Source organism: Armigeres subalbatus, chromosome 3 (assembly GCF_024139115.2).
Source record: "Armigeres subalbatus isolate Guangzhou_Male chromosome 3, GZ_Asu_2, whole genome shotgun sequence".
In the NCBI taxonomy this organism is placed as follows: Eukaryota; Metazoa; Arthropoda; class Insecta; order Diptera; family Culicidae; genus Armigeres; species Armigeres subalbatus.
Genome location: NC_085141.1, coordinates 207,709,062 through 207,736,120, shown reverse-complemented (window position 1 = coordinate 207,736,120; position 27,059 = coordinate 207,709,062). Strand labels below are relative to the sequence as shown.

The window sequence follows — 27,059 nt, the reverse complement described above, 5'->3', positions numbered from 1 at the left end:
GTGAAATTTATTTAAAATCCCATTGTATTTCTACTGTAAAACAATAAAAAATTGAGAAAAACATTTGAAACACACTGTTTTCTATTGTTTTGGCCTTCGAAATCATCCCATTGAAGAACCGTTAAATCAATTGTTTTGCTCTGAATTTTGTATGAAAATTTTTCGATTTTTTTATTGTAAAGATACATAACAACCCCCCTTTTTTATTGTAAAAGTCCCATTTACCATTCATTTAGTCGTGGAAAACAATTGTCTCTGTTGTGATTGAGTTGTTAAAATTCCATTACATTCAATGGTAATTTCTATGTTTTACATGGTGATGTAACAGTAAAATTTATAATATTCTAATCATATTTTTTATCCGGGGAGCTAACCGCGGTGGAGGTTGGTACTCGGATTTCTGATGGCTTTTCCGCAAACGCAACCTTTAAGTGGTCATGTTGTGTAGGGGTTATCACGCCTATCTAGAGAGTAGAAGGTTGAGGGTTCGAGTCCCTCCAAGACACGTGGATTCTTTTTCGCAAATTTCATATCAATTTGTCCATTTCGAAACATATGCTGTGCATATGCACAGCCAAGATATTTAACAAAAAAAATGGTTTTCGTACGTCCGAGTTGCCGAATAATATGCAATTAATTGTAATCAAGTGTCGGTCTTTCACCGTCATTAGTCGTCTGAGTACACGCGACCACCTACGTAAGGCAATCAAACTCATCAAATGCTTTAGCCAAGCAAGCCTATGGCACAGCAGAGTGCGATTGATTCGCATTCTATAACAGCCCGCCCAGCCCGTTGCTGGGCGGCATGGAGTGCGATCCTCTCGTTTAATAAACAATGTGCACTCGCTTGACTGTAGACATACAACAGTAAAGAACATGTGGAGATTGGACAAATAAAGCGTCCGAAAGATATTCAATTTGCAAAAAAGAGAGCTAACCGCGGTGGAGGTTGGTACTCGGATTTCTGATGGCTTTTCCGCAAACGTGACCTTTAAGTGGTCTTGTTGTGTAGGGGTTATCACGCCTATCTAGAGAGTAGGAGATTGAGGGTTCGAGTCCCTCCAAGACACGTGGATTCTTTTTCGCAAATTTCATATCAATTTGTCTATTTCGAAACATATGCTGTGCATATGCACAGCCAAGATATTTAATAATTTCCAATTTTATTTTGAAAGTTTGATCAATTTGGTATTTTTGAGTGCTAAAACATTTTAGTTGAATGCTAAATATTCAATCTGAATGTTTTTTTCTCAGTGTAAAATTGTGATTTTTACAGCGATAATTATCAGAACAAAATTTTAAAAATAGTCAAACAAACTTTCATATTTCACATCTCTAGCAACACTGTCAAGAAAAAATAATGCAACTGGCAGCTCGCAAGGATTTATCAAAACCGGAATTAGCAGAACAAATGTTTACGAAGAAAGTTACGGACCGAACAGTTACTGCTAGTGCGTCATTAATATTGTTCCTGAAGGAATACCAGCTGCTGAAAAAGGTTCGCATAGTGTAAATGCTCGGTCACTCGTCGTCGGAAACATCAGCATGTACCTCCAAAATATGCTGGCCAGCTGTTTGGAGATTCTGATTTCTCCTTGGCGAATACTTGACAAAAGTGGTAGTGGTAAGACTTAATAATTTGAATTACCATTCAATCGTTGTTACCTTTCTCTTCTTTCATTCCGTAGCTGATCCTGAACTCATAGGAAAATTGAATGCAGTGAAACGAATAGAAGGTAGCCTGCAGGCAGGATCACACAGCCCCCTTCTCCCGGGTACTGACCGTAAATGTTTTAACACAATATTCCGAGTGCTAACGGAACTACACAAGATGTAAACATTAAAACTTCTATGATCCAGAATGGAATCATGCTGTTTTTCAGTGCAACCATGGCGGAGAAGGGAAAAAATCTCCTGGTAAGTCAGTGCTTCAAATAACCATTTGATTAGACGTACCCTAAATTACTTGCATTTTACATTCCAGTAATGCTGAAGACGACAAGGTATAATCCATCTGACACAGGAGGATAACCCGCATAAATCCAAACGATAGCCGAACCATTATTGGAACGGTATACGTTCCAGGTTGAACCATAATGATAATGGTACTTAACCATAACCGTACTGTAGTCTGATAACGTTTTGACCATAGTGACTATGGTTTTCGTAGACCGCACTGTATGGGCAACGGGTTGTTAAGAATGTTAACTGTAAGAGAAAACGATTTTCTTCATACATTTTTGGAGGAAAGATTGTATCAGTACTATATTGATTATGGTTCGTAGACCGTAAACTTCATTTATTAAGGTTGATATAATTGTTTTACCATAAATATGTATTGTTCGAAGAACTTAATGTTAATAGGTAACGATATTAACTATGTCCATGATATATTTGTAACTGTACGAAGAACGGTAAATTTGTATGCGGGTTGTTAAGTTCTTTCTGAGGTGATATTTTTGACATTGGTAGATTTAACAATCCTAAACTTTCTACTGAAAATCACTAACTAATTTTCTCAACTTTACCAACGTTTCTTTTAATTTTACCAACGATTTTTTTTGTGTGTACTAATTTTCCATTCGAAATATATTGTGAATATATTTGTTAAAAAGAATGCAAAACTCAAACTAAGTTTATTTTTATTTTTTCCCCAAATACACAGAAAAAACAAACATGGTTTTATTAAATATTTTGCCTTCTTCATTTAAAAAGCGTTAAATTTTCTCTAAAATAAAAGTAGAATCGATTACTGTAAAAGTTATGTGTTAGTTTTGAAAGTGTTTTTCGCCTACTTAGAGTGTAAGTTTTTCTTTTCAACACAAAAAAAAAAAAATTGTCAAACCACCTATTTCAAAATACTTTTTTTTCTGTTCTGTCAGTGACAGTTGTTGTTCACACACTTAACTCATTTTACAGTATTCGGTAAATTTTACCGAAATCTCAACAGCAGAACTGTTCGGTAATTAATTTACAGATTTTTTGTAATTTTTTCTATTGTTCAACTGTCAAAATCACTTAAATTCATTAAAATTATTTATCGAATAGTTCTGCTGTTAGGATTTCGGTAAAATTTTACCGAATTCGGCGATTTATTTTAAGTGTGCATGATCGCTTGCCGGAGGATGTGGTCTGCTTTTACTTTTTTCGATAATAATAAATTAAACAAAATCTTAAGTTTTCCGATTGCACCGTGGTAAATTTTAACGACACAGGTAAGTAGTTAGGCTTTGGTCCGATTCGCGAATTAAAATCAAATTAAACTTAAAAATGACAGTTCAATAATTTCCAAATAACCCTGCCCGCAGAGCAAGCTTACTTTTGACAGATGTTGAATCATTTTTGATAGATGTTTTGTTGTTCTTGCTGGGTAGCACGAGCCATTCTTATGAGCGGGGGATTACATAATTTCTGAACTGTCACTTTTAAGTTGAATTTGATTTTAATTCGCGAATCGGACCAAAGCCTTAAAATATTACACTGTATGATGAATTGCTTGCATAAGCTCCGGCGATTTATTATTACTGATTTCACGCCATTCTTCTTTTCTAGAGTCTAAGATCTTTCATCATCCGATTCAAAATGCTATCTTGGCGAAAAACATCAAATTTTTTACATAATGTTGTTGCAGAAAATAACTCTTGGAACCGAAAGGTACGAAATATATTTTTAAACTGCGTGCCGTGCACCGCTAGTATGACGACGATGACAACACATACGGAACTATATTTTTTCTCCTCTTTACAGGAAAAAACCCTTTTATAGCCTATTCAGATTACGCCATTAATGACATAATAATTGGCGTTTCAGGGTAAATACGCTTTATGATGTCATTATTTACGTAATATTCCATACATTTTGCGCTGTCAAAAGATACCCACTAAAAAGAATTTATTACGAACAATTATTACGAGAGAGCTTTCGTTCTAACTGGAATGCAGGGAGAAATTCAACAAAACAAAACTGACAAGCGTCACGCTCTCTTTGCCAGAGAGAAAATTCTCTCTGTTTTCGTTTCGTTCCGTAGTTGACAGTCATGCTCTTTCTGTCGCAGCAGGGTCGAATGCATGTTAGATGGAAATCTTCTGAGCGCTGAAGAATAACTCGGATTGTGATGGTTTTGTGGAAAGCATTTTAATGATGAAAAATAATGATGATAATTATTTATTCTCCACTTATTCAATATGAATTGTTTAAAAAACAGATGCTCTCTAGAATTAACATGAAGTATTTAACTTAAACCTAGATTTAATAGAACAAATCGAATAAATTTTCAAAGTTCAAGGGCCAATGCGGAAGACAATTTAAAACGTAGGAATGGTTGTGAAACGAATATATTTGATGAATAAACATGATTTCATAAATTGTTTCAATTCTGCTCCTTGAATGGCTTAATATATTGACGGGCCGCCACTAAACCGGACCGCGCTAGCGCGACTCGCGATGCGACATTCACTCGCGACATTGAGCTTTGACGTCTCGACTCGACGTTGACGTTTGTCAAAAATATTCATGGGAGAATTATTGTTTATGTTTACTTCAGACATTCAATCAAACATAGTTTGAAAGTGCAAAGAATTTTCCATTCCAATTAAAAATGTATTCAGAATTATCCAAAACCAAATCCTACAGAACATCTAACATCATTATTAAAAACGTTCGTCATCGGCACGCTGGTATTAATACGGTTTATCATGCCCTCTACGGTCACTATTTTCTAGGGATTTCGAAAAAGGATTTGGCCACAATTTATGGGAAAGCCAAATCAACCATTTGCGAGTGGTTTGTGAAATTCCAACGAGACGGATTATTCCAGAGAAAACAACGTCAACAAGTGTTCAAAAAATTTAGCGCAGCTAAGCGGGATTGGTTAGTCAATCTGTATCAAAAGGAGCCCTTTTTATTCCTCGACGAGGCAAAACTCCGATTTCAGAGGCACTTCCAACAGTCAATAAGTGTGTCATCAATTTGCACAATACTACACGAATCTGGATTGAGCTGGAAAACCATCGAAAGAAGGGCTATCCAGATCCGAGACGATGAGATAGTTCGCTTCGTTAAAGAGATGCTATCGATTCCATGGGATACATTCAGTCTTGTTTTCCTTGATGAGGTCTCTTTTGATAATAAGGATATGTTGCGCAAAAAGGGGTACGGAGTCATTGGTCAAAAACTTATTTATCGCGGGGAGTTCGTTAGAAAGCCGAGAGTTTCCTTTTTATGTTTTCTTGGAGTGAATGGAATGCTCGATAGTTTTTATACTGATGGTACATTTAACAGACAAAAATTTTTCAATTGCTGTCGTAATTTTGCTCTGAATAATCCCAATGTTCACCAGTATCCAGGATTTCACTCTATTTGGATTTTGGATGGAGCCCGCATTCATTGCGACGCTAATATCGTACGGTATTTTCGTTCTATTGGCATTATGCCTATATTCCTCCCACCTTATTGTCCATTTTTCAATCCAATTGAGATAGTGTTTGGATTGGTGAAAGCGTATCTCAAAAGAAATTACTGCCAAGATAGATCCGTTCTGAAAGAAGTTTGTACATCTATGAGTGCATTCAAAGTTTTTGATTGTAAGAAAATTTTCGAAAACTGTGGATATTTACCCGGTGGAGTTTTTCTTCCAGAAAAAGGATTGGCTCAGGATCCCAAATATATGGATTTGAACATTGTTCCTGAATAAACAAATACAGTTCTATTTCAATAAATGATTTAAAAGTAAAAAACGATTGTTTTATTGTTATAACAAACTGACAGTGATACTAATGCACTACGAACTACTACTGCAAATGATCCACATCCTCACACTCAGTTACTCTGTCGGCAATCTCACGACTGAGGTTTGATTCTTCCGGTCGCGTGACAGATTCCATAGCTGTGAAAAGCTCAGCAGTTATCGATCCTCTTGTGGACATACTTTCCATTTTCTGCTTCATGCCCTGCAATATGTTGAGGGCCTTGTTGAGGTCATTCGTTAGATCAGCCATGTCACGATTCCACGCATCATTATTTGTTTGAGCAGCTAGCATACTCCGATGTGCAGTTTGTAATCGAGCTGCTTCAGATACACCGGCCCATCGGAAATACTTGGACAACTCTAGAGGAGGAGATGAGTCTTGAATTAGCCGGTCTCGACTGTGTGCTGGAGATGAGTTAATTTGGTTTGCCCAGAGCAACCAGGAACTGAAGTGTCCCTCAAGGTGAGGGTGACTGTCTCGCAGCTCAGTAGCCAGTGCTGAGTCATCTCTTGTAGAATGTGCTCCAGAGCGGTCAGGGTTTTGAGGAGCAATTAGTTTTCGCGTAACTAACTGATACTGACCTGATGTTTCGATGCTTGTAGAATAGGTATGAATAAATATTTTGATGGATTTGTTCCTCCATGACGTCAGCAATCGTGGTGTTATTTGCAATGTCCCGTAGATTTTCTTCCTCACCGTATCTTGCAGTAAAATAAACTTTGCGATGTCCTCGAATTCTGGATCGTGTTCCTCTGACCAATGTGGAATGTCGTCTTCGAAAATAACTTGGCGCCTTATCACTTTTCTAGCACGCTCCCAAATACATCGTAGAATTTCTTCCGGTGAATTACCGTGTACGGAAGCCTGAGCAATTTCCTTTGGTCGTAGCTGGCTCTTGTACAATCGTTCGAGGTAGATCCCATTAAAGCAAAACGTTGAGGGGCCTCCTTCTTCATCCGATTCAAAAAACTCGATGTCATAACGTACTTTGGACATGTCCACATTCTCATCTCTGGCTCTATCTCCCGAATCGGCACCGGCTTGAATGGTTGGCTCATCAATGAAGACGGCAGCCTCAGCCGTGAGTTCTTCGAGGTATTCCACTGAATCATACCTGTAAATATCAAGTCATTAAGATATGCTAATCAAAGTAATTTAGCAATATTTACTCGTCCATTATCACATAATAAAAAAAGATACGGAACGGATAATAATTATTCACTCATGCACTAACAGAACAGAAGATAAAATATTTTTTTATTTAATATTTATGATCGCAAGCAATGACAGCATAAACAACACGGTGAAAAATAAATCATTAATTTGGGGTAAGATGGAACCCAACCCAAAGTTTAAAACCAAATATTTTTTAATTCGAATGAACAAATTAGGAAAATCTAAAGTACAGTGATGTTTTTTATTGTAAAAAACATGTTTTATATTTATTTACTGCTTACAAATTAAAGACTTTTGAAATTTTAAAACTCATATTAAATGTTTTGTCAAACACAATGTTCAGTGATTCAATTTTAGTGTATATTCGCAAGTGTAGTTGACATTTGACCAGGTGCGCTCTTTTTCTGATTTCCAGTCGTATAGTCAATACTTTGGATTTCAACATTTTTCACGTGGGGCAACTGTACGATTTGAATGGGATGTATATATAAAGTAGAATAACCTTAAATAAAACATGGATTGGTAATGCATTAATTCATCCAAAATCCAGTTTAAATTATATCACATTCACACGATTCGATTTTGTTAGAAGCTGTATCATTGATTGTCGAGTAGAACGCAATGGTTCAGTTTCCATTTTTGAAAAAAATTAAATTGCTGAGTTGCCCTTCATACATGGAGATACTGGTGGAAATACATTTTAGTTCGATAATATTTCTTGAAAATTGGTCCAATCGTCCTTTTTTATTTATTTGTGATAATACCCAAAAGTATCTAAATTTTTCTATCAAATCTCCGTTCGATCATAGTACGGAATCAAAATACTTTTTAAACTTAAAAATAAATTGAGGAATAGTCTGATTCCCCGAATAACGGCTCACTCAACTAATGAATGTAGCTGCGCTCATTATCCTTAATGAGAGCTTCAAATATTCTTCGAAAATCCCTTTTCATATTTTTTTTCGTAGAAACTTTGTTCAGAAAAAAATGTTCAATTGCCGCCACACAAATGCTTGATTTCGCAAATTAAATTTTAAAACTCTCCTTGAATTCAACCCTGTATTAGCGTGCAAATGAGGAAACATGGAAACGTCAAGATATATTATCTTGCTGCAGTCTGAACACCTCGTAATAATTGGATACCCTCTCACTTGACAAAGTCATAAATAGCCCAATCTGAATAGGCTATTAGCGCAATCTGTGAACCCCAACGAGTGGCTGAATGTTTGGATCATTTTAAAACTTCCTGGAATTTTTAAGAGCTGTGTTATTGGGTGCATTTTTCGTTCATGAGCGGACGAAATGAGTAAAATTTGAAAATTAAAAGCTAAACTAATAACCTACACTGAGGAAAATCGACGTATGATTTTTAATCAAACGCCTTATGAAAATTTGCCACAAGGAATCGGTATGAAATTTTCATTCGAAAAAAAGTGAAGTGCGGCAGCCCGGATTCGAACCATGGACGTCGGGGTTTTTTTTTTTTTTTTTTTTTTTACAAGGGAGAATGCATTTACACACTAACCCAGTACACGTGCATTGTAGTTGCCAAACTACCACACGGAAGTGTACTGGAGTGTCGGACTCGACCATACCGGTAATACCGACTAAACTCCCTTGGGCTCCACCATCGTTTCCCCAGGAACTACCTCGCAGTACTACTTCTGGGGGGACGGCAGTACTAAGCGTACTCACTCATTATCGCTCACACAGGCACTCGTCCCACGCGAGACTGACTTGGGTGCTCGCACCCCATTCACTCCATTTGAGTCTTACTTGGATGCTCTCCCGGACGCTCCGCTGCCATGCCTCGAGGTGTCAATAGCGGTAACTGCCTGGGCCTACAGATATTGCGCTACGACACTCTGCCTCAGCACGAGCAGATCAATCATACCACTGCCGAAGCAGACCATACGCTACCCTGCAGAAGCAGGGACACTCCCCATGCACCACATGTGCACAACTGTAGGTGTGTGGGTACAACCCACTGCTACCCTGCCGCCGAAGCAGCTTCTCCAAAGACCATTCGCTCCATGTGACCCTTTTTCGGGTGCTCACTCTAACACTCCACTGCAATGCCTCGAGGTGTCGATGGGATACCTCGACTCCTGCCTCAGCATGTGCAGTCCATACTCAGACTTCTGCTGCGCTTTGAGGTGGCAATAGCGGCGGAGACACGCTATGACACTCCTGCCTCAGCACAACCAGATCACTCACTCCCTGCCGAAGCAGCTCACGCGCTACCCTACCGAAGTAGGTACACTCCACAACTTATTCTAACACTCCACTGCCATGCCTCGAGGTGTCGATAGCGGTATGTGGGGACTAATCAACGATACTACGCTACGACACTCTTACCTTAGCATGTGCAGTCCATACTCAGACTTCTGCTGCGCTTCGAGGTGGCCATAGCGGCGGCGACTCGCTATGACACTCCTGCCTCAGCACAAACAGATCACTCACTCCCTGCCGAAGCAGCTCACGCACTACCCTACCGAAGTAGGGACACTCCACATGCCAGTTGGCACTCCCTCCCTGGGCTTGTGCTTTTGAAGCGGCACACAGTCGCTTTGATAGAGTCCGCTTACGGGCACTTGTGGTTTTTTGGGAGGGATTTTAGCAGAGCCCACTGCTAAATCCCACCACGCCCTAGGCAGTTCTCCCTGACTCGCAGACAGCTGGGGAGGGGTCGTCAAGCCCTTGGACATCATGCTGTTCCTGCTGTCCCTGCTGCCCCTGGACGTCGGGGTCGGGAGGCCGGTATGTACACCACACGCCCATCGACGCTTGATTAATCAGGTAACTGCGTATAAGAAGCACTGTTGGTGGAATAATCAGTCGAAGTCAGTTATCAGCGTCAGTTATGAATTTCGATAGTCCAGTTCGCTGAGTGTACAATTCAGTTCAATTTGAAATAAGCCATTTTATAGAAAGCTCAAATGACAGGAGACCAAACACTAATATTTACATTTTTCAAGGAACATTTGCGAAAATGGAATGAAATGATGATGATGATGACGAATTGATTATGGTTTGCATGCAAATTTACCAAAACAAAGACCGAGCCGTCCACTCAAAATTTCGATAAGCTGATCGAATCTGTCTCGTAAAATGGCTTATAGAAAGTGTGATGCTTTTCTCTTAGATTAACACAATCGTATTGTAGAAGATTTATTTTATTATAAACTCGACCACACTTATTGAAAGGTGATTCATAACTAACTCAGATGAGCCCTCTGAACTCATGGCTTGCTAACATACGTTTTTATAAATCACCACATCTCCCTTTTTCCCGCAGAACGTTGGTTCGTAATTCATCTATAGAATGAATTATGTAGTCCTGTTGCCAAGAAGGTTGACGAACGTAACGACGAGGACGAGTATCAATTGATGATTCTGGAACGTGAAGTTGATTATTTAATGATTCGTCGTCTGCATGATGTTCTTCTGTTGGTGGGGTAACTACTTCTGGAACTGTAATTTTCTTCACGTGGGCTACATTTCTTTCGACGAATCTTCCTGAAATTTGATCACTGATTTTTAGTCGATTTCCACTCCGTTCTACTACTTCGTAAACCGTTTTATCGAATGTTGGGGTTAGTTTTCCTAGTGAAATGAGATTCTGCAATAAAACTTTATCACCGATTTGAATGTCTGTAGGCTTGGCATGACGCCTTAGATCTTCGCTTTCTTTTCCTTTATGCTTTAAAATAATGTCTCTGCGCTTGATTTTGCTGGTGGCATCCTCTCGAGGTCACTGACGCATGGAATTTTTGATCGGATGACTCTGTTGTGGAGGAGCATAGTTGGAGGCTTGCCTGTTACGGAATGTGGAGTAGTGTTGTACATTAACAAGTACTGCAACAGATCTGATTTCCAATCACGATTGAGTGAGTGACTGATCTTAAGACGCTTAAGTAGTGAACTGTTTTGGCGTTCTACCTCCCCGTTAGCTTGAGGCCAGTAAGGAGCTGTATGCTTGAGATGTATATTTCTTGTGAAACAGTAATCCTCGAAGTCCTTACTTATAAATTGTCGTCCATTATCTAGCGTTATGGTCCTAGGATATCCTTGCCGTACGAAAATTGGCTCCAGTCGTTTTATGGTTTCTTCTGATGTAATCTTTTTCATTATGCAGATTTCTTTGTAGCGACTATAGTAGTCTACGACCACTAGTAAATAATCGCCGGATGGGAGTGGGCCCAAGAAATCCATTGCTACATCTACCCACGGTTCTACTGGCATTGTTCTGCGTTGCATGGGTTCGGGGCAGAGGGTTTGCTTACTAAACGACACCCCTCACATTCTTTCACTACTTTCTTCGCATCGGCATCCATGCCCGGCCACCAAACTTTGTCGCGCAATCGGGTAATCATCAGTGTCTCGCCTGGGTGACCTTCGTGGGCGAGTTGCAACATTCTTGCGCGTAACTGTTTTGGTATTACCAACCGACATCCGCGGAGGACACATCCTTCCAATAAACTGAGATCTTTTTGGAATGGAACATACATCTTCGCACCTGTTCTAATCGATTCATTATTCCAATCTGCTGTTAATATGGCATCTTTAACGAGAATTAGTTCCGAATCCTTGTCTAACTCGTTCTTTATTTCAGATACGTCAATGGCAACCGATTCCGTGATCGCCGCGATATACAAATGATCGTCAGAGTTATCCACGTCATAATTGTTATTTGAATTTGAGAGGCGCGATAATGAATCAGCAACATTGTCCTTCCCAGGTTTGTAAATTATGCGAAATTTGAATGGTTGAAGCCTAAGCACCCATCTTTCGATCCGACCCGGTGGTTGGGAAGTAGATTTAAAAATTGCCGTAAGTGGTCGATGATCCGTCTCCAGCTCAAACTCTCTTCCGATTAGGTAAAACTGAAATTTTTCAACGCTCCAAATGATCGCTAAGGCTTCCTTTTCAGATTGACAGTAGCGCCTCTCCGTTGCAGATAAACTTTTGCTGGCGTACGATATTATGGTCGGTTTATCGTCGTTCTCATCCTCGAACTGCACTAAAACAGCTCCCAATCCCACGGGAGAAGCGTCCGCAATGACTCTCGTTCGGCGCTCATTGTCGAAATACCCTAATATTGGAGCGGTGCAAATGGCCTCTTTGAGTGCGTTGAAAGCTATTTCATGTCGGGATTCCCATTCGAACGTGTGACCCCCGGTGATAAGTTGCCGTAGATCGAATGTTTTAGTTGCTAGGTCGGGGATAAATCGGCCAACATAACCCACCAGGCCCAGAAAACTTCGAACTTCTTCTGAGGTCCTTGGAGATCTTGAGTCCGTTACGAGAGATATGATGGCCAAGGAATTCTGTTTCCTGGACTTTGAACTTTGACTTCTTTGTATTCAGGACCACATTATGGGCTTCCAAGGTGTCGAGCGTGCGTGATAGAGCTTCATCGTGTTCTTCTTCCGTCTTCCCATAGATGAATATGTCATCTTGGAAATTAAACGTGTTTGGACAATTGCATAGAATTTGTTCAAGGGTTCTCTGGAAGTATTCGGAAGCGCTGGATATGCCGAACATGAGACGAGTATATCGGAACATCCCCAAATGGGTTATAAATGTTGTGATATACCGACTTGATTCATGCAGCTCAATCTGATGATAGGCGTCTTTGATGTCCAGTCGAGTAAACCATTGTGACCCGTTCAATCTGAATATTTTGAAATTCATTAATGAGATGTTTCTTATAATGTTATTTATATTATTTTACCTCGTGAGAAGGTCGTCTAAAGTTGGTATGACGTGATACTGTCTTTTGACTGCTGTGTTAGCTCGCCGCATATCGATGCATAAGCGTACGCTACCATCATCTTTTATAACTACTACCATAGGGGATACCCATGGACTTGGTTTCTCGACTTTTTCAATAATACCTGTTTTTAATAATCGGCTTATCTGATCTTCGACTTTTTTACGCAGAGCAATCGGGACGCGCCGGACATGTTGTACAACTGGTGTAACACTTTCGTCAATATCGATACGCAATTTCACGCCTTGAATTAGTTTAATTCGATGTTTATTCTTTATTTGTCTGATATTATTCTAATTTGTACCTTTGATTATAGGGAACTTCTCGATGGTGTTGTCGGAAACGTGTTGAACCATTCTGCCCTCATCCTTAACGCTTGGCAGTCCTACCAAGAGGACCCCTAGCTGTTTTGCGGTGTCTCTCCCAAGTAGATTTTGTTGCCCTTCTTTCACGACGTAGTATGTAGCATCGTATTTTTCATTAACTCCGTTAACTACACGAATTTCGGCTTCAAAGCTGCATAGAACTTCTAGTGCACCCTGCTGAGCATACGCCGACAAACGCTTGTTAGATGATTTTATATTTTGATCGCTGCCTTTCTCTTGTTCAAATACTCCCATGTAGACTCGTCGATAATGTTAAATTTTGACCCCGAGTCGATCATCATTTCAACCAGTACTTGTCCCACTTTACACCATACCATTTCATCGTGGTTATCACTAATGGCGTAGATGAAAGAATCCACCTCGTTTTGTTTGTCCTCCTCTTTGACAGCGCTAATCCTTGCCATTTTCGGTTGATATGTGTTATGGCGATCCAGGTAGTTCTCTTGTTTACGTTTTCTCGAAATAGTTGATGATGGCTTCCGTTTCTTTGGGTCTGTTTTGCACTTCTTGGCAAAGTGGCCATAATAGTTACAGATTCGACATTGCTCGTTTTAGCCGGGCACATATCATCTGATCTGTGTGGCTTATTTCCACATTTTCCACAATCGGCAATCGGCTTCGAGTCAACGTGCAAGGGCCGACTCTGCTTCCAGTAAGTAGATACGCCACTTGGTATTTTGCCTTGAATGCTGTTCACAAATGCACTTTCCCTATGAACCTCAAGCACGTTACCTGAAGCATGAGAGTGTTGATTCAATTCACGGACTTGTTGTTGAATCGAGAGATGGGAGTTAAGGGGGAAACGCAATGGAGTGCGGCAACGGAACGGCAACGGCAGGATGCGGCAGCTGTCACTTTTGAATACACGGCAGTATATGGAACGGCACGCAATGATGCGGAACGGCAAATGCGGAATGTACTAAAACCGCATATTTTTTGAAATTTTTTAAAAAATGCAGCAGCGGTATTGCGGAAAGATTTGTTTACTTTTAGCATGAAGTGATTTTATTCAAATTTGTATTATTTTCAGTAGCAGAGAACTTCAGAGAAAGCATAATCAGGACCACTTGATTAAACTGGGTTGCTGAAAATGAATATTATATAAATATAATATAAATTATTTATGGGAATCGTGAAAACCTCGAAGAAACAATAATGATTATATTATTAATCATAAAATCGTCGTTCTACTTGTCTTTATCCAACAAGTAAATCCAATTTCAATAGAACATCCACTATTCATCCAAATTAAATCCCTGGAATTGTGAGTTTGAGTTCCCAGATCCTTTGTATTTCCGAGAAAAATTCCATGTAAAATTTTCTCTTAATTTACCATGAAAATTAACTTGAGCTTTGTTGGATAATTATTCTGAATCTACAAGGGATTTCCACTGATTTTTAATGAAAAATTCCTATGAAATTCCAAAAAAATACCAAGAGAATTCCTCTCAAATATCAAGAGAAAACTCCAGAAATTCCTTCGAAAGCTCCTCCAGGAATTCTTTCGGAAGTTCCTCCAGGAATACCTTCGCAAGTTCCTCTAGGAATTCTTTCGGAAGTTCCTCCAGAAATTCCTTCTGAAATTCCTCCAGAAATGTCTTCGAAAGTTCTTCCAGGAATTCCTCCGGAAGTTCCTCCAGGAATTCCTCCCCAAGCTCCTCCAGGAAATCGTCCCGAAGTTCCTCCAGGAATTCTCAGCAATTCCTCCGGAAGTTCCTCCAGGAATTCCTCTGGAAGTTCTTCCAGGAATTCTTCCGGAAGTTTCTCCAGGAATTCCTCCGGAAGTTCCTCCAGCAATTCCTCCGGAAGTTCCTCCAGGAATTCCTCCGGAAGTTCCTCCAGGAATTCCTCCGGAAGTTCTTCCAGAAATTCCTCCGGAAGTTCTTCCAGAAATTCCTCCGGAAGTCCCTCCAGGAATTCCTCCAGAAATTCCTCTAGGAATTCCTCCGGAAGCCCCTCCAAGAGTTCATCCGGAAGTTCCTCCAAGAGTTCATCCGGAAGTTCCTCCAGGAATTCCTCCGGAAGTTTCTCCAGGAATTCCTCCGGAAGTTCCTCCAGGAATTCCTCCGGAAGTTCCTCCAGGAATTCCTCCGGAAGTTCTTCCAGGAATTCCTCCGGAAGTTCTTCCAGGAATTCCTCCGGAAGTTCTTCCAGGAATTCCTCCGGAAGTTCTTCCAGGAATTCCTCCGGAAGTTCTTCCGGGAATTCCTCCGGAAGCTTCTCCAGGAATTCCTCTGGAAGCTTCTCCAGGAATTCCTCCGGAAGCTTCTCCAGGAATTCCTCCGGAAGCTTCTCCAGGAATTCCTCCGGAAGTTCCTCCAGGAAATTCCTCCAGGAATTCCTTCGGAAGTTCCTCCAGGAATTCCTTCGGAAGTTCCTCCAGGAATTCCTCCGGAAGTTTCTCCAGGAATTCCTCCGGAAGTTCCTCCAGGAATTCCTCCAGAAGTTCCTCCAGGAATTCCTCCGGAAGTTCCTCCAGGAATTCCTCCGGAAGTTCCTCCAGGAATTCCTTCGGAAGTTCCTCCGGAAGTTCCTCCAGGAATTCCTCCGGAAGTTCTTCCAGGAATTCCTCCGGAAGTTCTTCCAGGAATTCCTCCGGAAGTTCCTCCAGGAATTCCTCCGGAAGTTCCTCCAGGAATTCCTCCAGGAATTCCTCCGGAAGTTCCTCCAGGAATTCCTCCGGAAGTTCCTCCAGGAATTCCTCCGGAAGTTCCTCCAGGAATTCCTCCGGAAGTTCCTCCAGGAATTCCTCCGGAAGTTCCTCCAGGAATTCCTCCGGAAGTTCCTCCAGGAATTCCTCCGGAAGTTCCTCCAGGAATTCCTCCGGAAGTTCCTCCAGGAATTCCTCCGGAAGTTCCTCCAGAAATTCCTCAAGAAGTTCCTCCAGAAATTCCTCAAGAAGTTCCTCCAGAAATTCCTCAAGAAGTTCCTCCAGGAATTCCTCCGGAAGTTCCTCCAGGAATTCCTCCGGAAGCTTCTCCAGGAATTCCTCTGGAAGCTTCTCCAGGAATTCCTCCGGAAGCTTCTCCAGGAAATCCTCCGGAAGCTTCTCCAGGAATTCCTCCGGAAGTTCCTCCAGGAATTCCTTCGGAAGTTCCTCCAGGAATTCCTCCGGAAGTTCTTCCAGGAATTCCTCCGGAAGTTCCTCCAGGAATTCCTCCGGAAGTTCCTCCAGGAATTCCTCCGGAAGTTCCTCCAGGAATTCCTCCGGAAGTTCCTCCAGGAATTCCTCCGGAAGTTCCTCCAGGAATTCCTCCGGAAGTTCCTCCAGGAATTCCTCCGGAAGTTCCTCCAGGAATTCCTCCGGAAGTTCCTCCAGGAATTCCTCCGGAAGTTCCTCCAGGAATTCCTCCGGAAGTTCCTCCAGGAATTCCTCCGGAAGTTCCTCCAGGAATTCCTCCGGAAGTTCCTCCAGGAATTCCTCCGGAAGTTCCTCCAGGAATTCCTCCGGAAGTTCCTCCAGGAATTCCTCCGGAAGTTCCTCCAGGAATTCCTCCGGAAGTTCCTCCAGGAATTCCTCCGAAGTTCCTCCAGGAATTCCTCCGAAGTTCCTCCAGGAATTCCTCCGGAAGTTCCTCCAGGAATTCCTCCTGAAGTTCCTCCAGGAATTCCTCCGGAAGTTCCTCCAGGAATTCCTCCAGAAGTTCCTCCAGGAATTCCTCCGGAAGTTCCTCCAGGAATTCCTCCGGAAGTTCCTCCAGGAATTCCTCCGGAAGTTCCTCCAGGAATTCTTTCGAAAATTCCTCCAGAATTCCTTCGGAAGGAACTTCTCCGGAAGTTCCTCCAGGAATTCCTCCGGAAGTTCTTCCAGGAATTCCTCCGGAAGTTCTTCCAGGAATTCCTCCGGAAGTTCCTCCAGGAATTCCTCCGGAAGTTCCTCCAGGAATTCCTCCGGAAGTTCCTCCAGGAATTCCTCCGGAAGTTCCTCCAGGAATTCCTCCAGGAATTCCTCCGGAAGTTCCTCCAGGAATTCCTCCGGAAGTTCCTCCAGGAATTCCTCCGGAAGTTCCTCCAGGAATTCCTCCGGAAGTTCCTCCAGGAATTCCTCCGGAAGTTCCTCCAGGAATTCCTCCGGAAGTTCCTCCAGGAATTCCTCCGGAAGTTCCTCCAGGAATTCCTCCGGAAGTTCCTCCAGGAATTCCTCCGGAAGTTCCTCCAGGAATTCCTCCGGAAGTTCCTCCAGGAATTCCTCCGGAAGTTCCTCCAGGAATTCCTCCGGAAGTTCCTCCAGGAATTCCTCCGGAAGTTCCTCCAGGAATTCCTCCGGAAGTTCCTCCAGAAATTCCTCAAGAAGTTCCTCCAGAAATTTCTCAAGAAGTTCCTCCAGAAATTCCTCAAGAAGTTCCTCCAGGAATTCCTCTGGAAGCTTCTCCAGGAATTCCTCCGGAAGCTTCTCCAGGAAATCCTCCGGAAGCTTCTCCAGGAATTCCTTCGGAAGTTCCTCCAGGAATTCCTTCGGAAGTTCCTCCAGGAATTCCTCCGGAAGTTCTTCCAGGAATTCCTCCGGAAGTTCCTCCAGGAATTCCTCCGGAAGTTCCTCCAGGAATTCCTCCGGAAGTTCCTCCAGGAATTCCTCCGGAAGTTCCTCCAGGAATTCCTCCGGAAGTTCCTCCAGGAATTCCTCCGGAAGTTCCTCCAGGAATTCCGTTCCTCCAGGAATTCCTCCGGAAGTTCCTCCAGGAATTCCTCCGGAAGTTCCTCCAGGAATTCCTCCGGAAGTTCCTCCAGGAATTCCTCCGGAAGTTCCTCCAGGAATTCCTCCGGAAGTTCCTCCAGGAATTCCTCCGGAAGTTCCTCCAGGAATTCCTCCGGAAGTTCCTCCAGGAATTCCTCCGGAAGTTCCTCCAGGAATTCCTCCGGAAGTTCCTCCAGGAATTCCTCCGGAAGTTCCTCCAGGAATTCCTCCGGAAGTTCCTCCAGGAATTCCTCCGGAAGTTCCTCCAGGAATTCCTCCGGAAGTTCTTCCAGGAATTCCTCCGAAAGTTCCTCCAGGAATTCCTCCAGGAATTCCTCCGGAAGTTCCTCCAGGAATTCCTCCGGAAGTTCCTCCAGGAGTTCCTCCGGAAGTTCCTCCAGAAATTCCTCCGGAAGTTCCTCCAGGAATTCCTCCGGAAGTTCCTCCAGGAATTCCTCCGGAAGTTCCTCCAGGAATTCCTCCGGAAGTTCCTCCAGGAATTCCTCCGGAAGTTCCCCCTGAATTCCTTCGGAAGTTCCCCCAGGAATTCTTTTGGAAGTTCCCCCAGGAATTCAGGAGTTCCTTCGGAAGATCCTCCAGGAATTCATCCGGCAGTTTCTCTAGGATTTCCCCCGAAAGTTTCACCTGAAGTTCCTCCGGAAGTTCCTCCAGGGTTTTTCCGGAAGTTCCTCTAGGAGTTCTTCTCGAAGTTCCTCCAGGAATCCCAAGGAGAACTTCCGTTCCAAAGATATATAGGAGTAGCTTCCGGGGGAATATCGGGAGGTCCTTCCAGGTTAAATCTTGGAGGAATTCGCGGAGGAACTCCTGGAGGAACTTTCGTGGGATTCCTGGAGGAACTCCCGGGGGAATTCCTGGAGGAACTTCCGGAAAAATTCCTGGGGGAACTTCCGGAAAAATTCCTGGAAGAACTTCCGGAGGAAATACGGGAGAACTTCAGGAGGAATTACGGGAGGAACTTCAGGACCAATTCCGGGAAATTCCTGGAAGAACTTTCGGTGGAAATCAAGGAGGAACTTTTGGGGGAATTCCTGGAGGAACTTCCGAAGGAATTCCTGGAGGAACTTCTTAAGGAATTCCTGAACTTCCGAAGGAACCCAGAGGAACTTCCGGAGGAATTTCTGGAAGAACTTCTGTAGGAATTTCCGGAGGAACTCTTGGAGGAATTACTGGAGGAACTTCCGAAGGAATCATGAGCAACTTGCGGAGATATTTGTGGAGCAGCATTCGGAGGAAGTCCTGGTGGAACTCCATTGATTTACGGAGGAACTTCCGAAGGCATTTTGCAGGAATTTGCGGAGAAATTCCTGGAGGAATTTCCGGATGAACTCCTGGAGGAACTTCCGGAGGAAATACGAGAGAACTTCAGGAGAAATTATGGGAGGAACTTCAGGACCAATTCCGGGGAATTCCTGGAAGAACTTTCAGTGGAAATCCAGGAGGAACTTTTGGGGGAATTCCAGGAGAAACTTCTTAAGGAATTCCTGAACTTCCGAAGGAATCTAGAGGAACTTCCGGAGAAATTTGTGGAACAGCATTCGGTGGGATTCCTGGTGGAACTCCATTAGGAATTTCTTGAAGAACTTTTGAGGAATTTCCTGAAGAACTCTTAGAGGAACATCCAGAGGAACTCTTGGAGCAACTTTCGAAGGAACTCTTGAGGAAACTTACGAAGGAACTTTCGAAGGAATTTTCGCAGGAACTTCTGAAGGAATTCCTGAAGGAGCTTCTTAAGGAACTTCCGAACAAATTACTGGAGCAACTTCCGAAAAAATTACTGGAGGAACTTTCGAAGGAATGTCCGATGGAATTACTGGAGGAACTTCCGAAGGAATCTTGAGGAGTTTGCGGAGGACTTCCTGGAGAAATTCGTGGAGAAGCATTCGAAGGAATTGTTAGAGGAACTTCCGGAGGATCTTTTGGAGGCACTTTCGAAGGAACTTTTGGAGAATTTACTGAGGAACTTCCGAAGGAATTTTTGCAGGAACTTGCGGAGAAATTCCTGGAGGAATTTCCCGATGAACTCCTGGAGGAACTTCCGGAGGAACTCCTGGAGGAACTCCCGGAAGAACTTCTGTAGGAATTTCCAGAGGAACTCTTGGAGGAATTTCCTAAAGGAATTTCCGAAGGAAGTTTTGGAAAAACTTTTGACAGAATATTGAGGAACATCCGGTGGAATTCCTGGAGGAATTCATGAAGGAGCTTTCGGAGGAATTCCTGGTGGAACTCCATGCGGAATTTCTTGAGGAACTCTTGGAGGAACTACCGGAGAAATTCGTGGAGGAACTTCCGAAGGAATTTTTGCAGGAGCTTCTGAAGGAATTTCTGAAGAAACTTAAGGAATTCCTGGAGGAGCTTCTGGGGAAATTCATGGAGGAACTTCCAGAGGAATTTTTGGAAGAACCTATGGAGGAATTTCTGGAGGAACTTTCGCAGGAATTCCTGGAACAATTTCTGGAGCCACTTCCGAAGAAACTTCCGAAAGAAGCGCTGGAGGAACCCCGAAGGAATTTGTGAAGGCACTTTCGAAGGAATTGATGGAGAAACTTCCAAATTAATTCCTGGAGGAACTTTCTGTAGAATATGGAGGACCTTCCGGAGTACTTTAATTAGTGTTTTTTATCGCAATTAAGTACAACAAAACGGAACTTCCTTAGAACTTTTTGGAGGATTTTCCGGAGGAATTCCTAGACAAACTTCCTGGGGAATTCTTGAAGGAACTTCCGAAGAAATTTCTGGAGCATCTTCATGTAGGAACTTCCAAAGGAATTCCTGGAGGTTTCTCCAGAGAAATATCCGGAGCGATTTCAGCAAAAACTTCCGAAATAATTTCTTGATGAATTTCCGGTGCAATTCCTGAAGGAACTTTCGAAGGGATTTGTGGTGGATCTTCTGGAGAAATTGGTGATGGAGCTTCCTTATTGGAATTATGTACAATACTTCTGAGCCTCTGCAGTTCCTGCAGGAACTTCCGGCGGTTCAAGAAATCAAAAAATAGTATTCCTACTGTTCTGATCGAGGTTCTGATATATTTAAAGCAGTCACTGAATCAATTAGAATTAATTTAAAAGTTTATTTAAATAATTGAAATTAAATCGACTCTAGAAATAATTAAAATCATCTTTGAAAAAATCAGAATTCCTTTAAAACTTGAAACGTCATATAAAATCTGTCCGGCAAATCCGCATGCATTGCGTTTTGCAACTGCGGCAATGATGCGGAATTTTTTTAGTACAAACCGTCGACAAACCGCTTGCCGTTGCCGTTCCGTTGCCGCACTCCATTGCGTTTCCCCCTTTAACCAGCTTGGTGAGTTCATCCAGATTTATGTTAGATTTTTCTAAAATCTTCCGACGTAGCTCAGGTGGGGCCAGCATGACGGCTTTATCGATTACCGCCGCATTCCTGCTTTCGTTTTCGGTGGAGCCAAATTGACATTTGTTTGCCATTGTCTTGGCCCTTAGTAGAAACTTGTCCAGTGTTTCTCCCGGAGAAGGTTTAAGAGTCCAGAACGAGTATCGTTCGAACGTGTCGTGTCGTTTTGGTGCGAAATACTCATCCAATCTGCGAATCACTGCACTAAATTCGTCTTCGTCTTCTTCATTTTCAGGAGCGTTGGCATCGTTGACTGGTAAGCTTTCATATACTCGTTGAAGCTGGCGGCCTCCCACTGCCAGGAAGATGTTTTTCAATTTTTTTTTCTTCTTTTTGCTTAAAGCAACGGCAACGTATTCAAACTGTTTCTTGTAGTCGAACCATTTTAAGCGGAGTTCCGACAGTGGCACGTTTTCACATTCAAACGGTGGAATTTTGAATAATTGATCTTCCATTTCTATACGAAACAATATCATTTGTTATTTTATTACGTTTTTCTATATTTTATTTGGAAGATTGTTTGGTATGCAAGAACCGTTGGCACATGGCAACAAACGATGGTTGCTACGGTCGTGAGTGTTTTGTTACTATGGCAACTATGACATTAACCTTATGATAGAAAATTTTCACCAACAATTTCTGCAGACCATAATCCACCTTTTTCCGCGCATTTCCTTCATGTTATTTCTCTGTACAATTATAGCCACCATTGTGGCGTCTCTCTTTTTAATAGGCGAGACCATTTTGCCTCTTGCAGCCGGATTCTTTTCCGCTATTTTAGGCGTCTCCCGTTCTTTAGGCGAGACATTCTATTCTATTTCTATCGGATGATCTTCCGCATCTCCCTTTTTTTTTAGGCGAGATCACTTTGCCTTCTTCGGTCGGATTTTCCACCGGTAAGGCATCTCTCTCTTTCGAGACGAGATATTTCGTTTTCCTCCATACTCACAATCTTCCAAATTTTATTGCGTCCATAATTAGTACATACCTTGAAGTTTCACCAAATTGCACCGTAGGTTCTCGTCGCCAATATGTGATGCTTTTCTCTTAGATTAACACAATCGTATTGTAGAAGATTTATTTTATTATAAACTCGACCACACTTATTGAAAGGTGATTCATAACTAACTCAGATGAGCCCTCTGAACTCATGGCTTGCTAACATACGTTTTTATAAATCACCACAGAAAGATAAATGGAGGGTAAGGGATAGATGGTTTTGTTTCAGGAAAATAAAGCAACATTTCTAAATGAACTTCAATTTCTCTTTTCATTTAACAATTCTACAATTTTATTTCGAAAGTTTAAGCTTTTAATTTTAAAGCGGCACACTATTTTTCAACACTGGGCGAGACAAAAGTTTGCATAATTTTATTTTGAACATACGCAACTCTCTATATGTGTCACACACATAAATTTTGACTATAGCATTTCCCACATAACGGCTATATGAATTTGCATATCATATATGTGGAAACACATATAACCCTTATTAACTAATTACCTTTATGTGTATTTTCTAATAGCGGGTGGTTATTAACGCGCACATAAAATTTATTTGGAAATTTCTTTAGATTTTTACCAATAAAAATGTGTGGATTTTTATTAGTGTACGATACTTAACAACCGGTTGTACAGGCCTGTACATTCTATTGCAAAAACTTCATTTACATTCGAGTAAATGGTTCATAACAATGCATTTTAATGTATTTCTATGGGTTCATCTTCTTATATATAAAAATGAAATGGTCTGTGTTCGTATCCGCATAACTCGAAAACGGCTGGATGGATTTTTTTCATTTCTTCAGCAGAAACATTCGTTATAGTTTCCGACGGGTTTATGATATTTCCTATGCGAAAATTACGAGTAAAGTTGAGCAAATCGTGAAAAACTAAAATTGTGATTCATGCGAACTTTGCATGGGCAGTTCGGAATGCACATTCTCGCCTACTATGCAGGACAACGTCTGCCGGGTCAACTAGTTTACAATATAATCTATTGCCAATTTATTGTTATTAATAGTAGTGTTACAATAAATTGTATTGTTATTCTACTGTATTTTTTATTCGGGAGGTTACCACACTAAACCCCCGATTTGAGTGAAAAGTACTAAATATTAGATACTTTTTTCTAACTGTGCATCAGTGCGTATATTGAACTCAAAGTTTGGGTTGATTTATCTGTGCGTGTAGGAGCTGACAAGTGTCATGACATGACACACACACTGTCTTCAGCTTTCATTGAATTTTCTTTGAAAAACGAAAAAACCGAAAAAAAACAGCAAGAACATCTCTATTGTTAAGAAAAAACAAGCTAGCTAACTATTGTTCAATTTGTGCAAGGTCTTACACGGAATAATCAACAACGTGGTGGAAAGTGCAGGTGTTTAACGCAATAAATATACTGTTCGGATTTCCATCGATTTTTGCTGTTCTAAGATGTCCAGTTTCAAGGTATTTTGCTTTGCTATTGATTTATGGAAATGATATTGAATTTTATGTATTAATGCAACAGCCAATCGACGGATCGAAGGAAGACTTCCGAAAGTATTTGGATCGGAAGGGAGTGCTAGATGCCATAACCAAAGTGCTAATCAAATGCAACTCAGATCGTCCTGAGAACGCCATAGAATATCTTCTGGATAACTTGGGAGAAAGGCTGAAGGACAAGGATACCATTGCCAGGCTAGAATGTGAACTGAACGATACCCGAAATGAAGTGGAAGTTTTGAAGCGAGAAATCAATGCATTGAAGTTGAATGTAGTGGAATCGGGTAACAGCCAGCTCGGACCACAGCCAGGAGAAACTGCTCAAGATAATCTTGATATCACCGGGAGCAGTTCGGCATTAGATCTAGAGAACCCGTCCACCAAAACTGAATCGGTTGATGGAACAATCAGCGACACAGCCGTAGCGAAAGTCCCAGAGGATGCAGTTTCAGATCCGAAAGAGTCCGTACAGTAATGATCAGTCAGCATACCTTTCCTTTCACTTTAATTCAGTTTCAGACGTGCTCACTGGATGCTACGAAAGTATAGAACTTCTATGACTCATAATTTTGAAATATCGTATTGGATTTCCGATTTTTATTTGTAGTAAATACTGGACAGGTATAGAAAATCATATCACGTTTGATAAAAAATAGTTGCGGATATTGTTCAAACTATCCTTTAACGTGTAAAGTCCAATGCATCTAGAATAAAAGAGCAGAGTACAAGAACATCGTAAGCTTTTAGATAAATAGAGGAAACACATTCCTTCGTAATATACAGTTTGATTAGTGCTTTGGTCAAGAATACATAACAGTAGTTTTTCCCTATACGGTAGTCTAGTCAAGAGAGGTATGTAAAAATATAAATATTGAATATCTCAATATAGTTTGTGTCTCTTTTCGAAATCCATTTCGTTTTTCAATCTTTCAGGACGATTCTAACTGTATAGGTACTAAAAATTGCAAAAGGCCGAAACATTGAATACGAAAAACCAACCGAGCAGACACATCTTCCCTTCTTCGTCTTGTGCAACGGTGTATTTCTGAAAATTATTGATCCTCTTCTTCGGTGGCAGCACTAAGTGCCAGAGTGGCTTGCAGAACAGATGAAAATTGAGCCTTTGAGCAAGAAGTACTCTTAAATCTGGCTTCTAGTGTACGTGTTATTTTTCATGATTTTGGCTCAAAATGTATACGCCCGTATTTTCGTTTCCGTTCGAATAAACCTTTTCACAATAGTAGGAAAACGAAATTTTCAGTCGTCAGTAAACCAGAATAGAGGTAATAAATTACTTTTTTGCAATTCCTGATCATAATACCTGGTTTACAGTTGGCGTTTGAGTGATAAAACGGCCTACTTTTCCATACCAATGACATGGGTGCTTTTGAACATTATGCAACTCAAATGGGTTGCATAAAATCCATTATAGTACTCATTTGGGTAATATAAATGGAAAACCAGCATTAAAACATTAAGATTTATCATATTTAAGCCCATTTTTCGCAAAAAATAGCGTGTGCCACTCGTTGCAAAACTCGATTTTTCAGCACTCGGCAAGCCTCGTTGGATAAACGTACAACTCAGATTAAGTTCAGATTAAGAGTTTTACCATAAGATAAAGCAAGATATATTTTAAATAAAGAAGGACATGATAACTGAAAATAAGTTGTGCAATGTGGCACTGACACATAAATCACAAGGTAAATAAAAATAAGTGTACAAAGTTGCGGTTCGTATGAAATACGACAGACTTCAGTGTGGTCATTTAATGCGAATGACGAAAGAAAGAATAACGAAAACATAATTCAACTAAGAATCGGATAAGGCCGGTGACTCAGTGCACACGGTGGAATCAGCCCTGGAAGACCCTAAAAGCCTATTCAGATTATAAGCAAGGTACTTTACGTGAAATCATATGAAATGAAAATAAAAATAGTGAGCTTTGACATCAAGATATGCTTTAGTTAGGGTTGGGGTTCGTTCACAAATTACGTAAAGCTAAATTTGGGGATTTTGAATCCCCGCCCCTCGTAATACATTGCGTAAAGTTTGTATTTTTTGTATGAATCGTAACGCTCGACCTGACCCTCTCCCTACAGCGTTATAATTTGCTTATTAATAGCTTATTACACGGCGAAAACTGATGTCGTGTTAGTCATCAATGGACATTGGACAATGTATCGAATTTTAATGTACACCAGCGCAGAACTTGTCGTTTAGAGGTGAGCTAGCCTAGGGCTGCAAGCCTCTTTAACAAATATAATAACAACTCGTCACTTGTATCGTCATGCAAGGGCTGATGCCCATGTAGTAGCTTATTATATTATGAGGCTAAAACAGACCTTTCAAATATTCCATGTTAATAAATTTTATTAGATCGTAATTGATTCAATCTTAAAAGTTGTAGTTGGTGCGCTGTGCTTCTTTTACTCAGAATTCAGCACATAATGTTAATCAACCGAAAATCTCCCGTCGTTAAAGTACCTTACTTTTCCTCGGCCACCTTCTTGGCTTGCCGTTTTTTCACGTCATAATTGTGGACGCGTGCCATGTTCACCTCGGTCGTAGTAATTTGGTCCCGCAGGAAGTCCTGATCGTGCTCCAGGCACTTCAGATTGACTTCGGCCGAATGCTTGTTTTGTCGCAGTAGCTCCTCGGCCTCATCCAATGGATATTCGAGCATCACGTTTGCTCCTAGCCAGAGGCAGACCGTTTTCGTCGGGGGCACACGAGTTTTAACGAACACCTGCTCACTTAGGAGAAACTGCGTTTCTTGTTCCTCGGATTGGTTTTTGAGGATCTTGATCATTTCCAGGCTTTTAGCTAAATCCGGAATCTGCTGTCGTAGGCGCCGCTTCCTTGAAATAATGTTGAATTCCATGAACTTGTATTTGCTGTGCTGTTCGTCAAGACTTTTCAGCACTTTTTCGACGTTTTCTTCACTTCCGGACTGTTTCATGTAGGCCTCAACATCTTCCTACGATTAGAACAAGGGGAATTAATGAGAAATCAATGAACTAATTTTGAACAAGATCACAAACCACAAACACGGCCTCCGGAATGCCCGCGTAAGACTTTTGATCATTTTCCAGCTTTGGCAGTTTGATATTTTCCATGTCTAGCATTTTTATTTAGTTTAACAACGAGTCTCTAACAGAACAGTTTCCTCGAAAAGCACGATTTTTCTCGCACTTGTAGATTTTTTCCTGTTGCGGTCAATGCTTTTCCTCCGATCGAAAATGGACTGCGGGGAGAGACAGAAAGTGCAGTGTGAACTGTCAACTGTATGCACTCTTATTTGTAAACCCGCGAAAAGCTATTTTTTTACACGCAAAACTGAAAGTGTTTTTTGGCGTAATTCGAAGTTGCTGGTGGATCAAACTCACTTTTCGGTAGTTTGTTACATCCGTGTA

The 27,059-nt window shown here is 41.4% G+C and overlaps 4 protein-coding genes and 2 long non-coding RNA genes across 7 annotated transcripts; 4 read left to right on the top strand and 2 right to left on the bottom strand.

Moving 5' to 3' along the window:
* The first annotated feature begins 1,420 nt into the window (after positions 1–1,420).
* Positions 1,421–2,272, top strand: LOC134225823 (uncharacterized). Its single transcript, XR_009983334.1, has 3 exons — positions 1,421–1,624; positions 1,689–1,917; positions 1,985–2,272. It is a non-coding gene; the product is annotated as an uncharacterized LOC134225823 (long non-coding RNA).
* Positions 2,273–3,103: 831 nt separating this feature from the next.
* Positions 3,104–4,246, top strand: LOC134225451 (uncharacterized). Its single transcript, XR_009983247.1, has 3 exons — positions 3,104–3,215; positions 3,553–3,654; positions 3,748–4,246. It is a non-coding gene; the product is annotated as an uncharacterized LOC134225451 (long non-coding RNA).
* Positions 4,247–4,402: 156 nt separating this feature from the next.
* Positions 4,403–5,714, top strand: LOC134224614 (uncharacterized). The gene has a single exon (XM_062704025.1). It carries the CDS (start codon positions 4,598–4,600, stop codon positions 5,690–5,692), a length of 1,095 nt encoding a protein of 364 aa, XP_062560009.1. The 5' UTR covers positions 4,403–4,597; the 3' UTR covers positions 5,693–5,714.
* Positions 5,715–5,789: 75 nt separating this feature from the next.
* On the bottom strand, positions 5,790–7,028 carry LOC134224615 (uncharacterized). 2 transcript variants are annotated; one of them, XM_062704027.1, is made up of 3 exons: positions 6,917–7,028; positions 6,329–6,861; positions 5,790–6,106 (listed from the first exon to the last, which is right to left on the bottom strand). In XM_062704027.1, the coding sequence occupies exons 1-3, from the start codon at positions 6,922–6,924 to the stop codon at positions 5,790–5,792; spliced, it is 858 nt and encodes a 285-aa protein (XP_062560011.1). In that variant the 5' UTR covers positions 6,925–7,028. The 2 variants fall into 2 exon arrangements, with proteins under 2 accessions (XP_062560011.1, XP_062560010.1); XM_062704026.1 differs by having other exon boundaries at positions 5,790–6,861.
* Positions 7,029–23,374: 16,346 nt separating this feature from the next.
* Positions 23,375–24,527, top strand: LOC134227712 (c-Myc-binding protein). The gene is made up of 2 exons (XM_062709364.1): positions 23,375–23,607; positions 23,669–24,527. The coding sequence occupies exons 1-2, from the start codon at positions 23,593–23,595 to the stop codon at positions 24,116–24,118; spliced, it is 465 nt and encodes a 154-aa protein (XP_062565348.1). The 5' UTR covers positions 23,375–23,592; the 3' UTR covers positions 24,119–24,527.
* A 1,462-nt stretch (positions 24,528–25,989) lies between these two features.
* Positions 25,990–26,913, bottom strand: LOC134227710 (prefoldin subunit 3). The gene is made up of 2 exons (XM_062709362.1): positions 26,688–26,913; positions 25,990–26,623 (listed from the first exon to the last, which is right to left on the bottom strand). Exons 1-2 carry the CDS (start codon positions 26,769–26,771, stop codon positions 26,132–26,134), a joined length of 576 nt encoding a protein of 191 aa, XP_062565346.1. The 5' UTR covers positions 26,772–26,913; the 3' UTR covers positions 25,990–26,131.
* Positions 26,914–27,059: the final 146 nt, after the last annotated feature.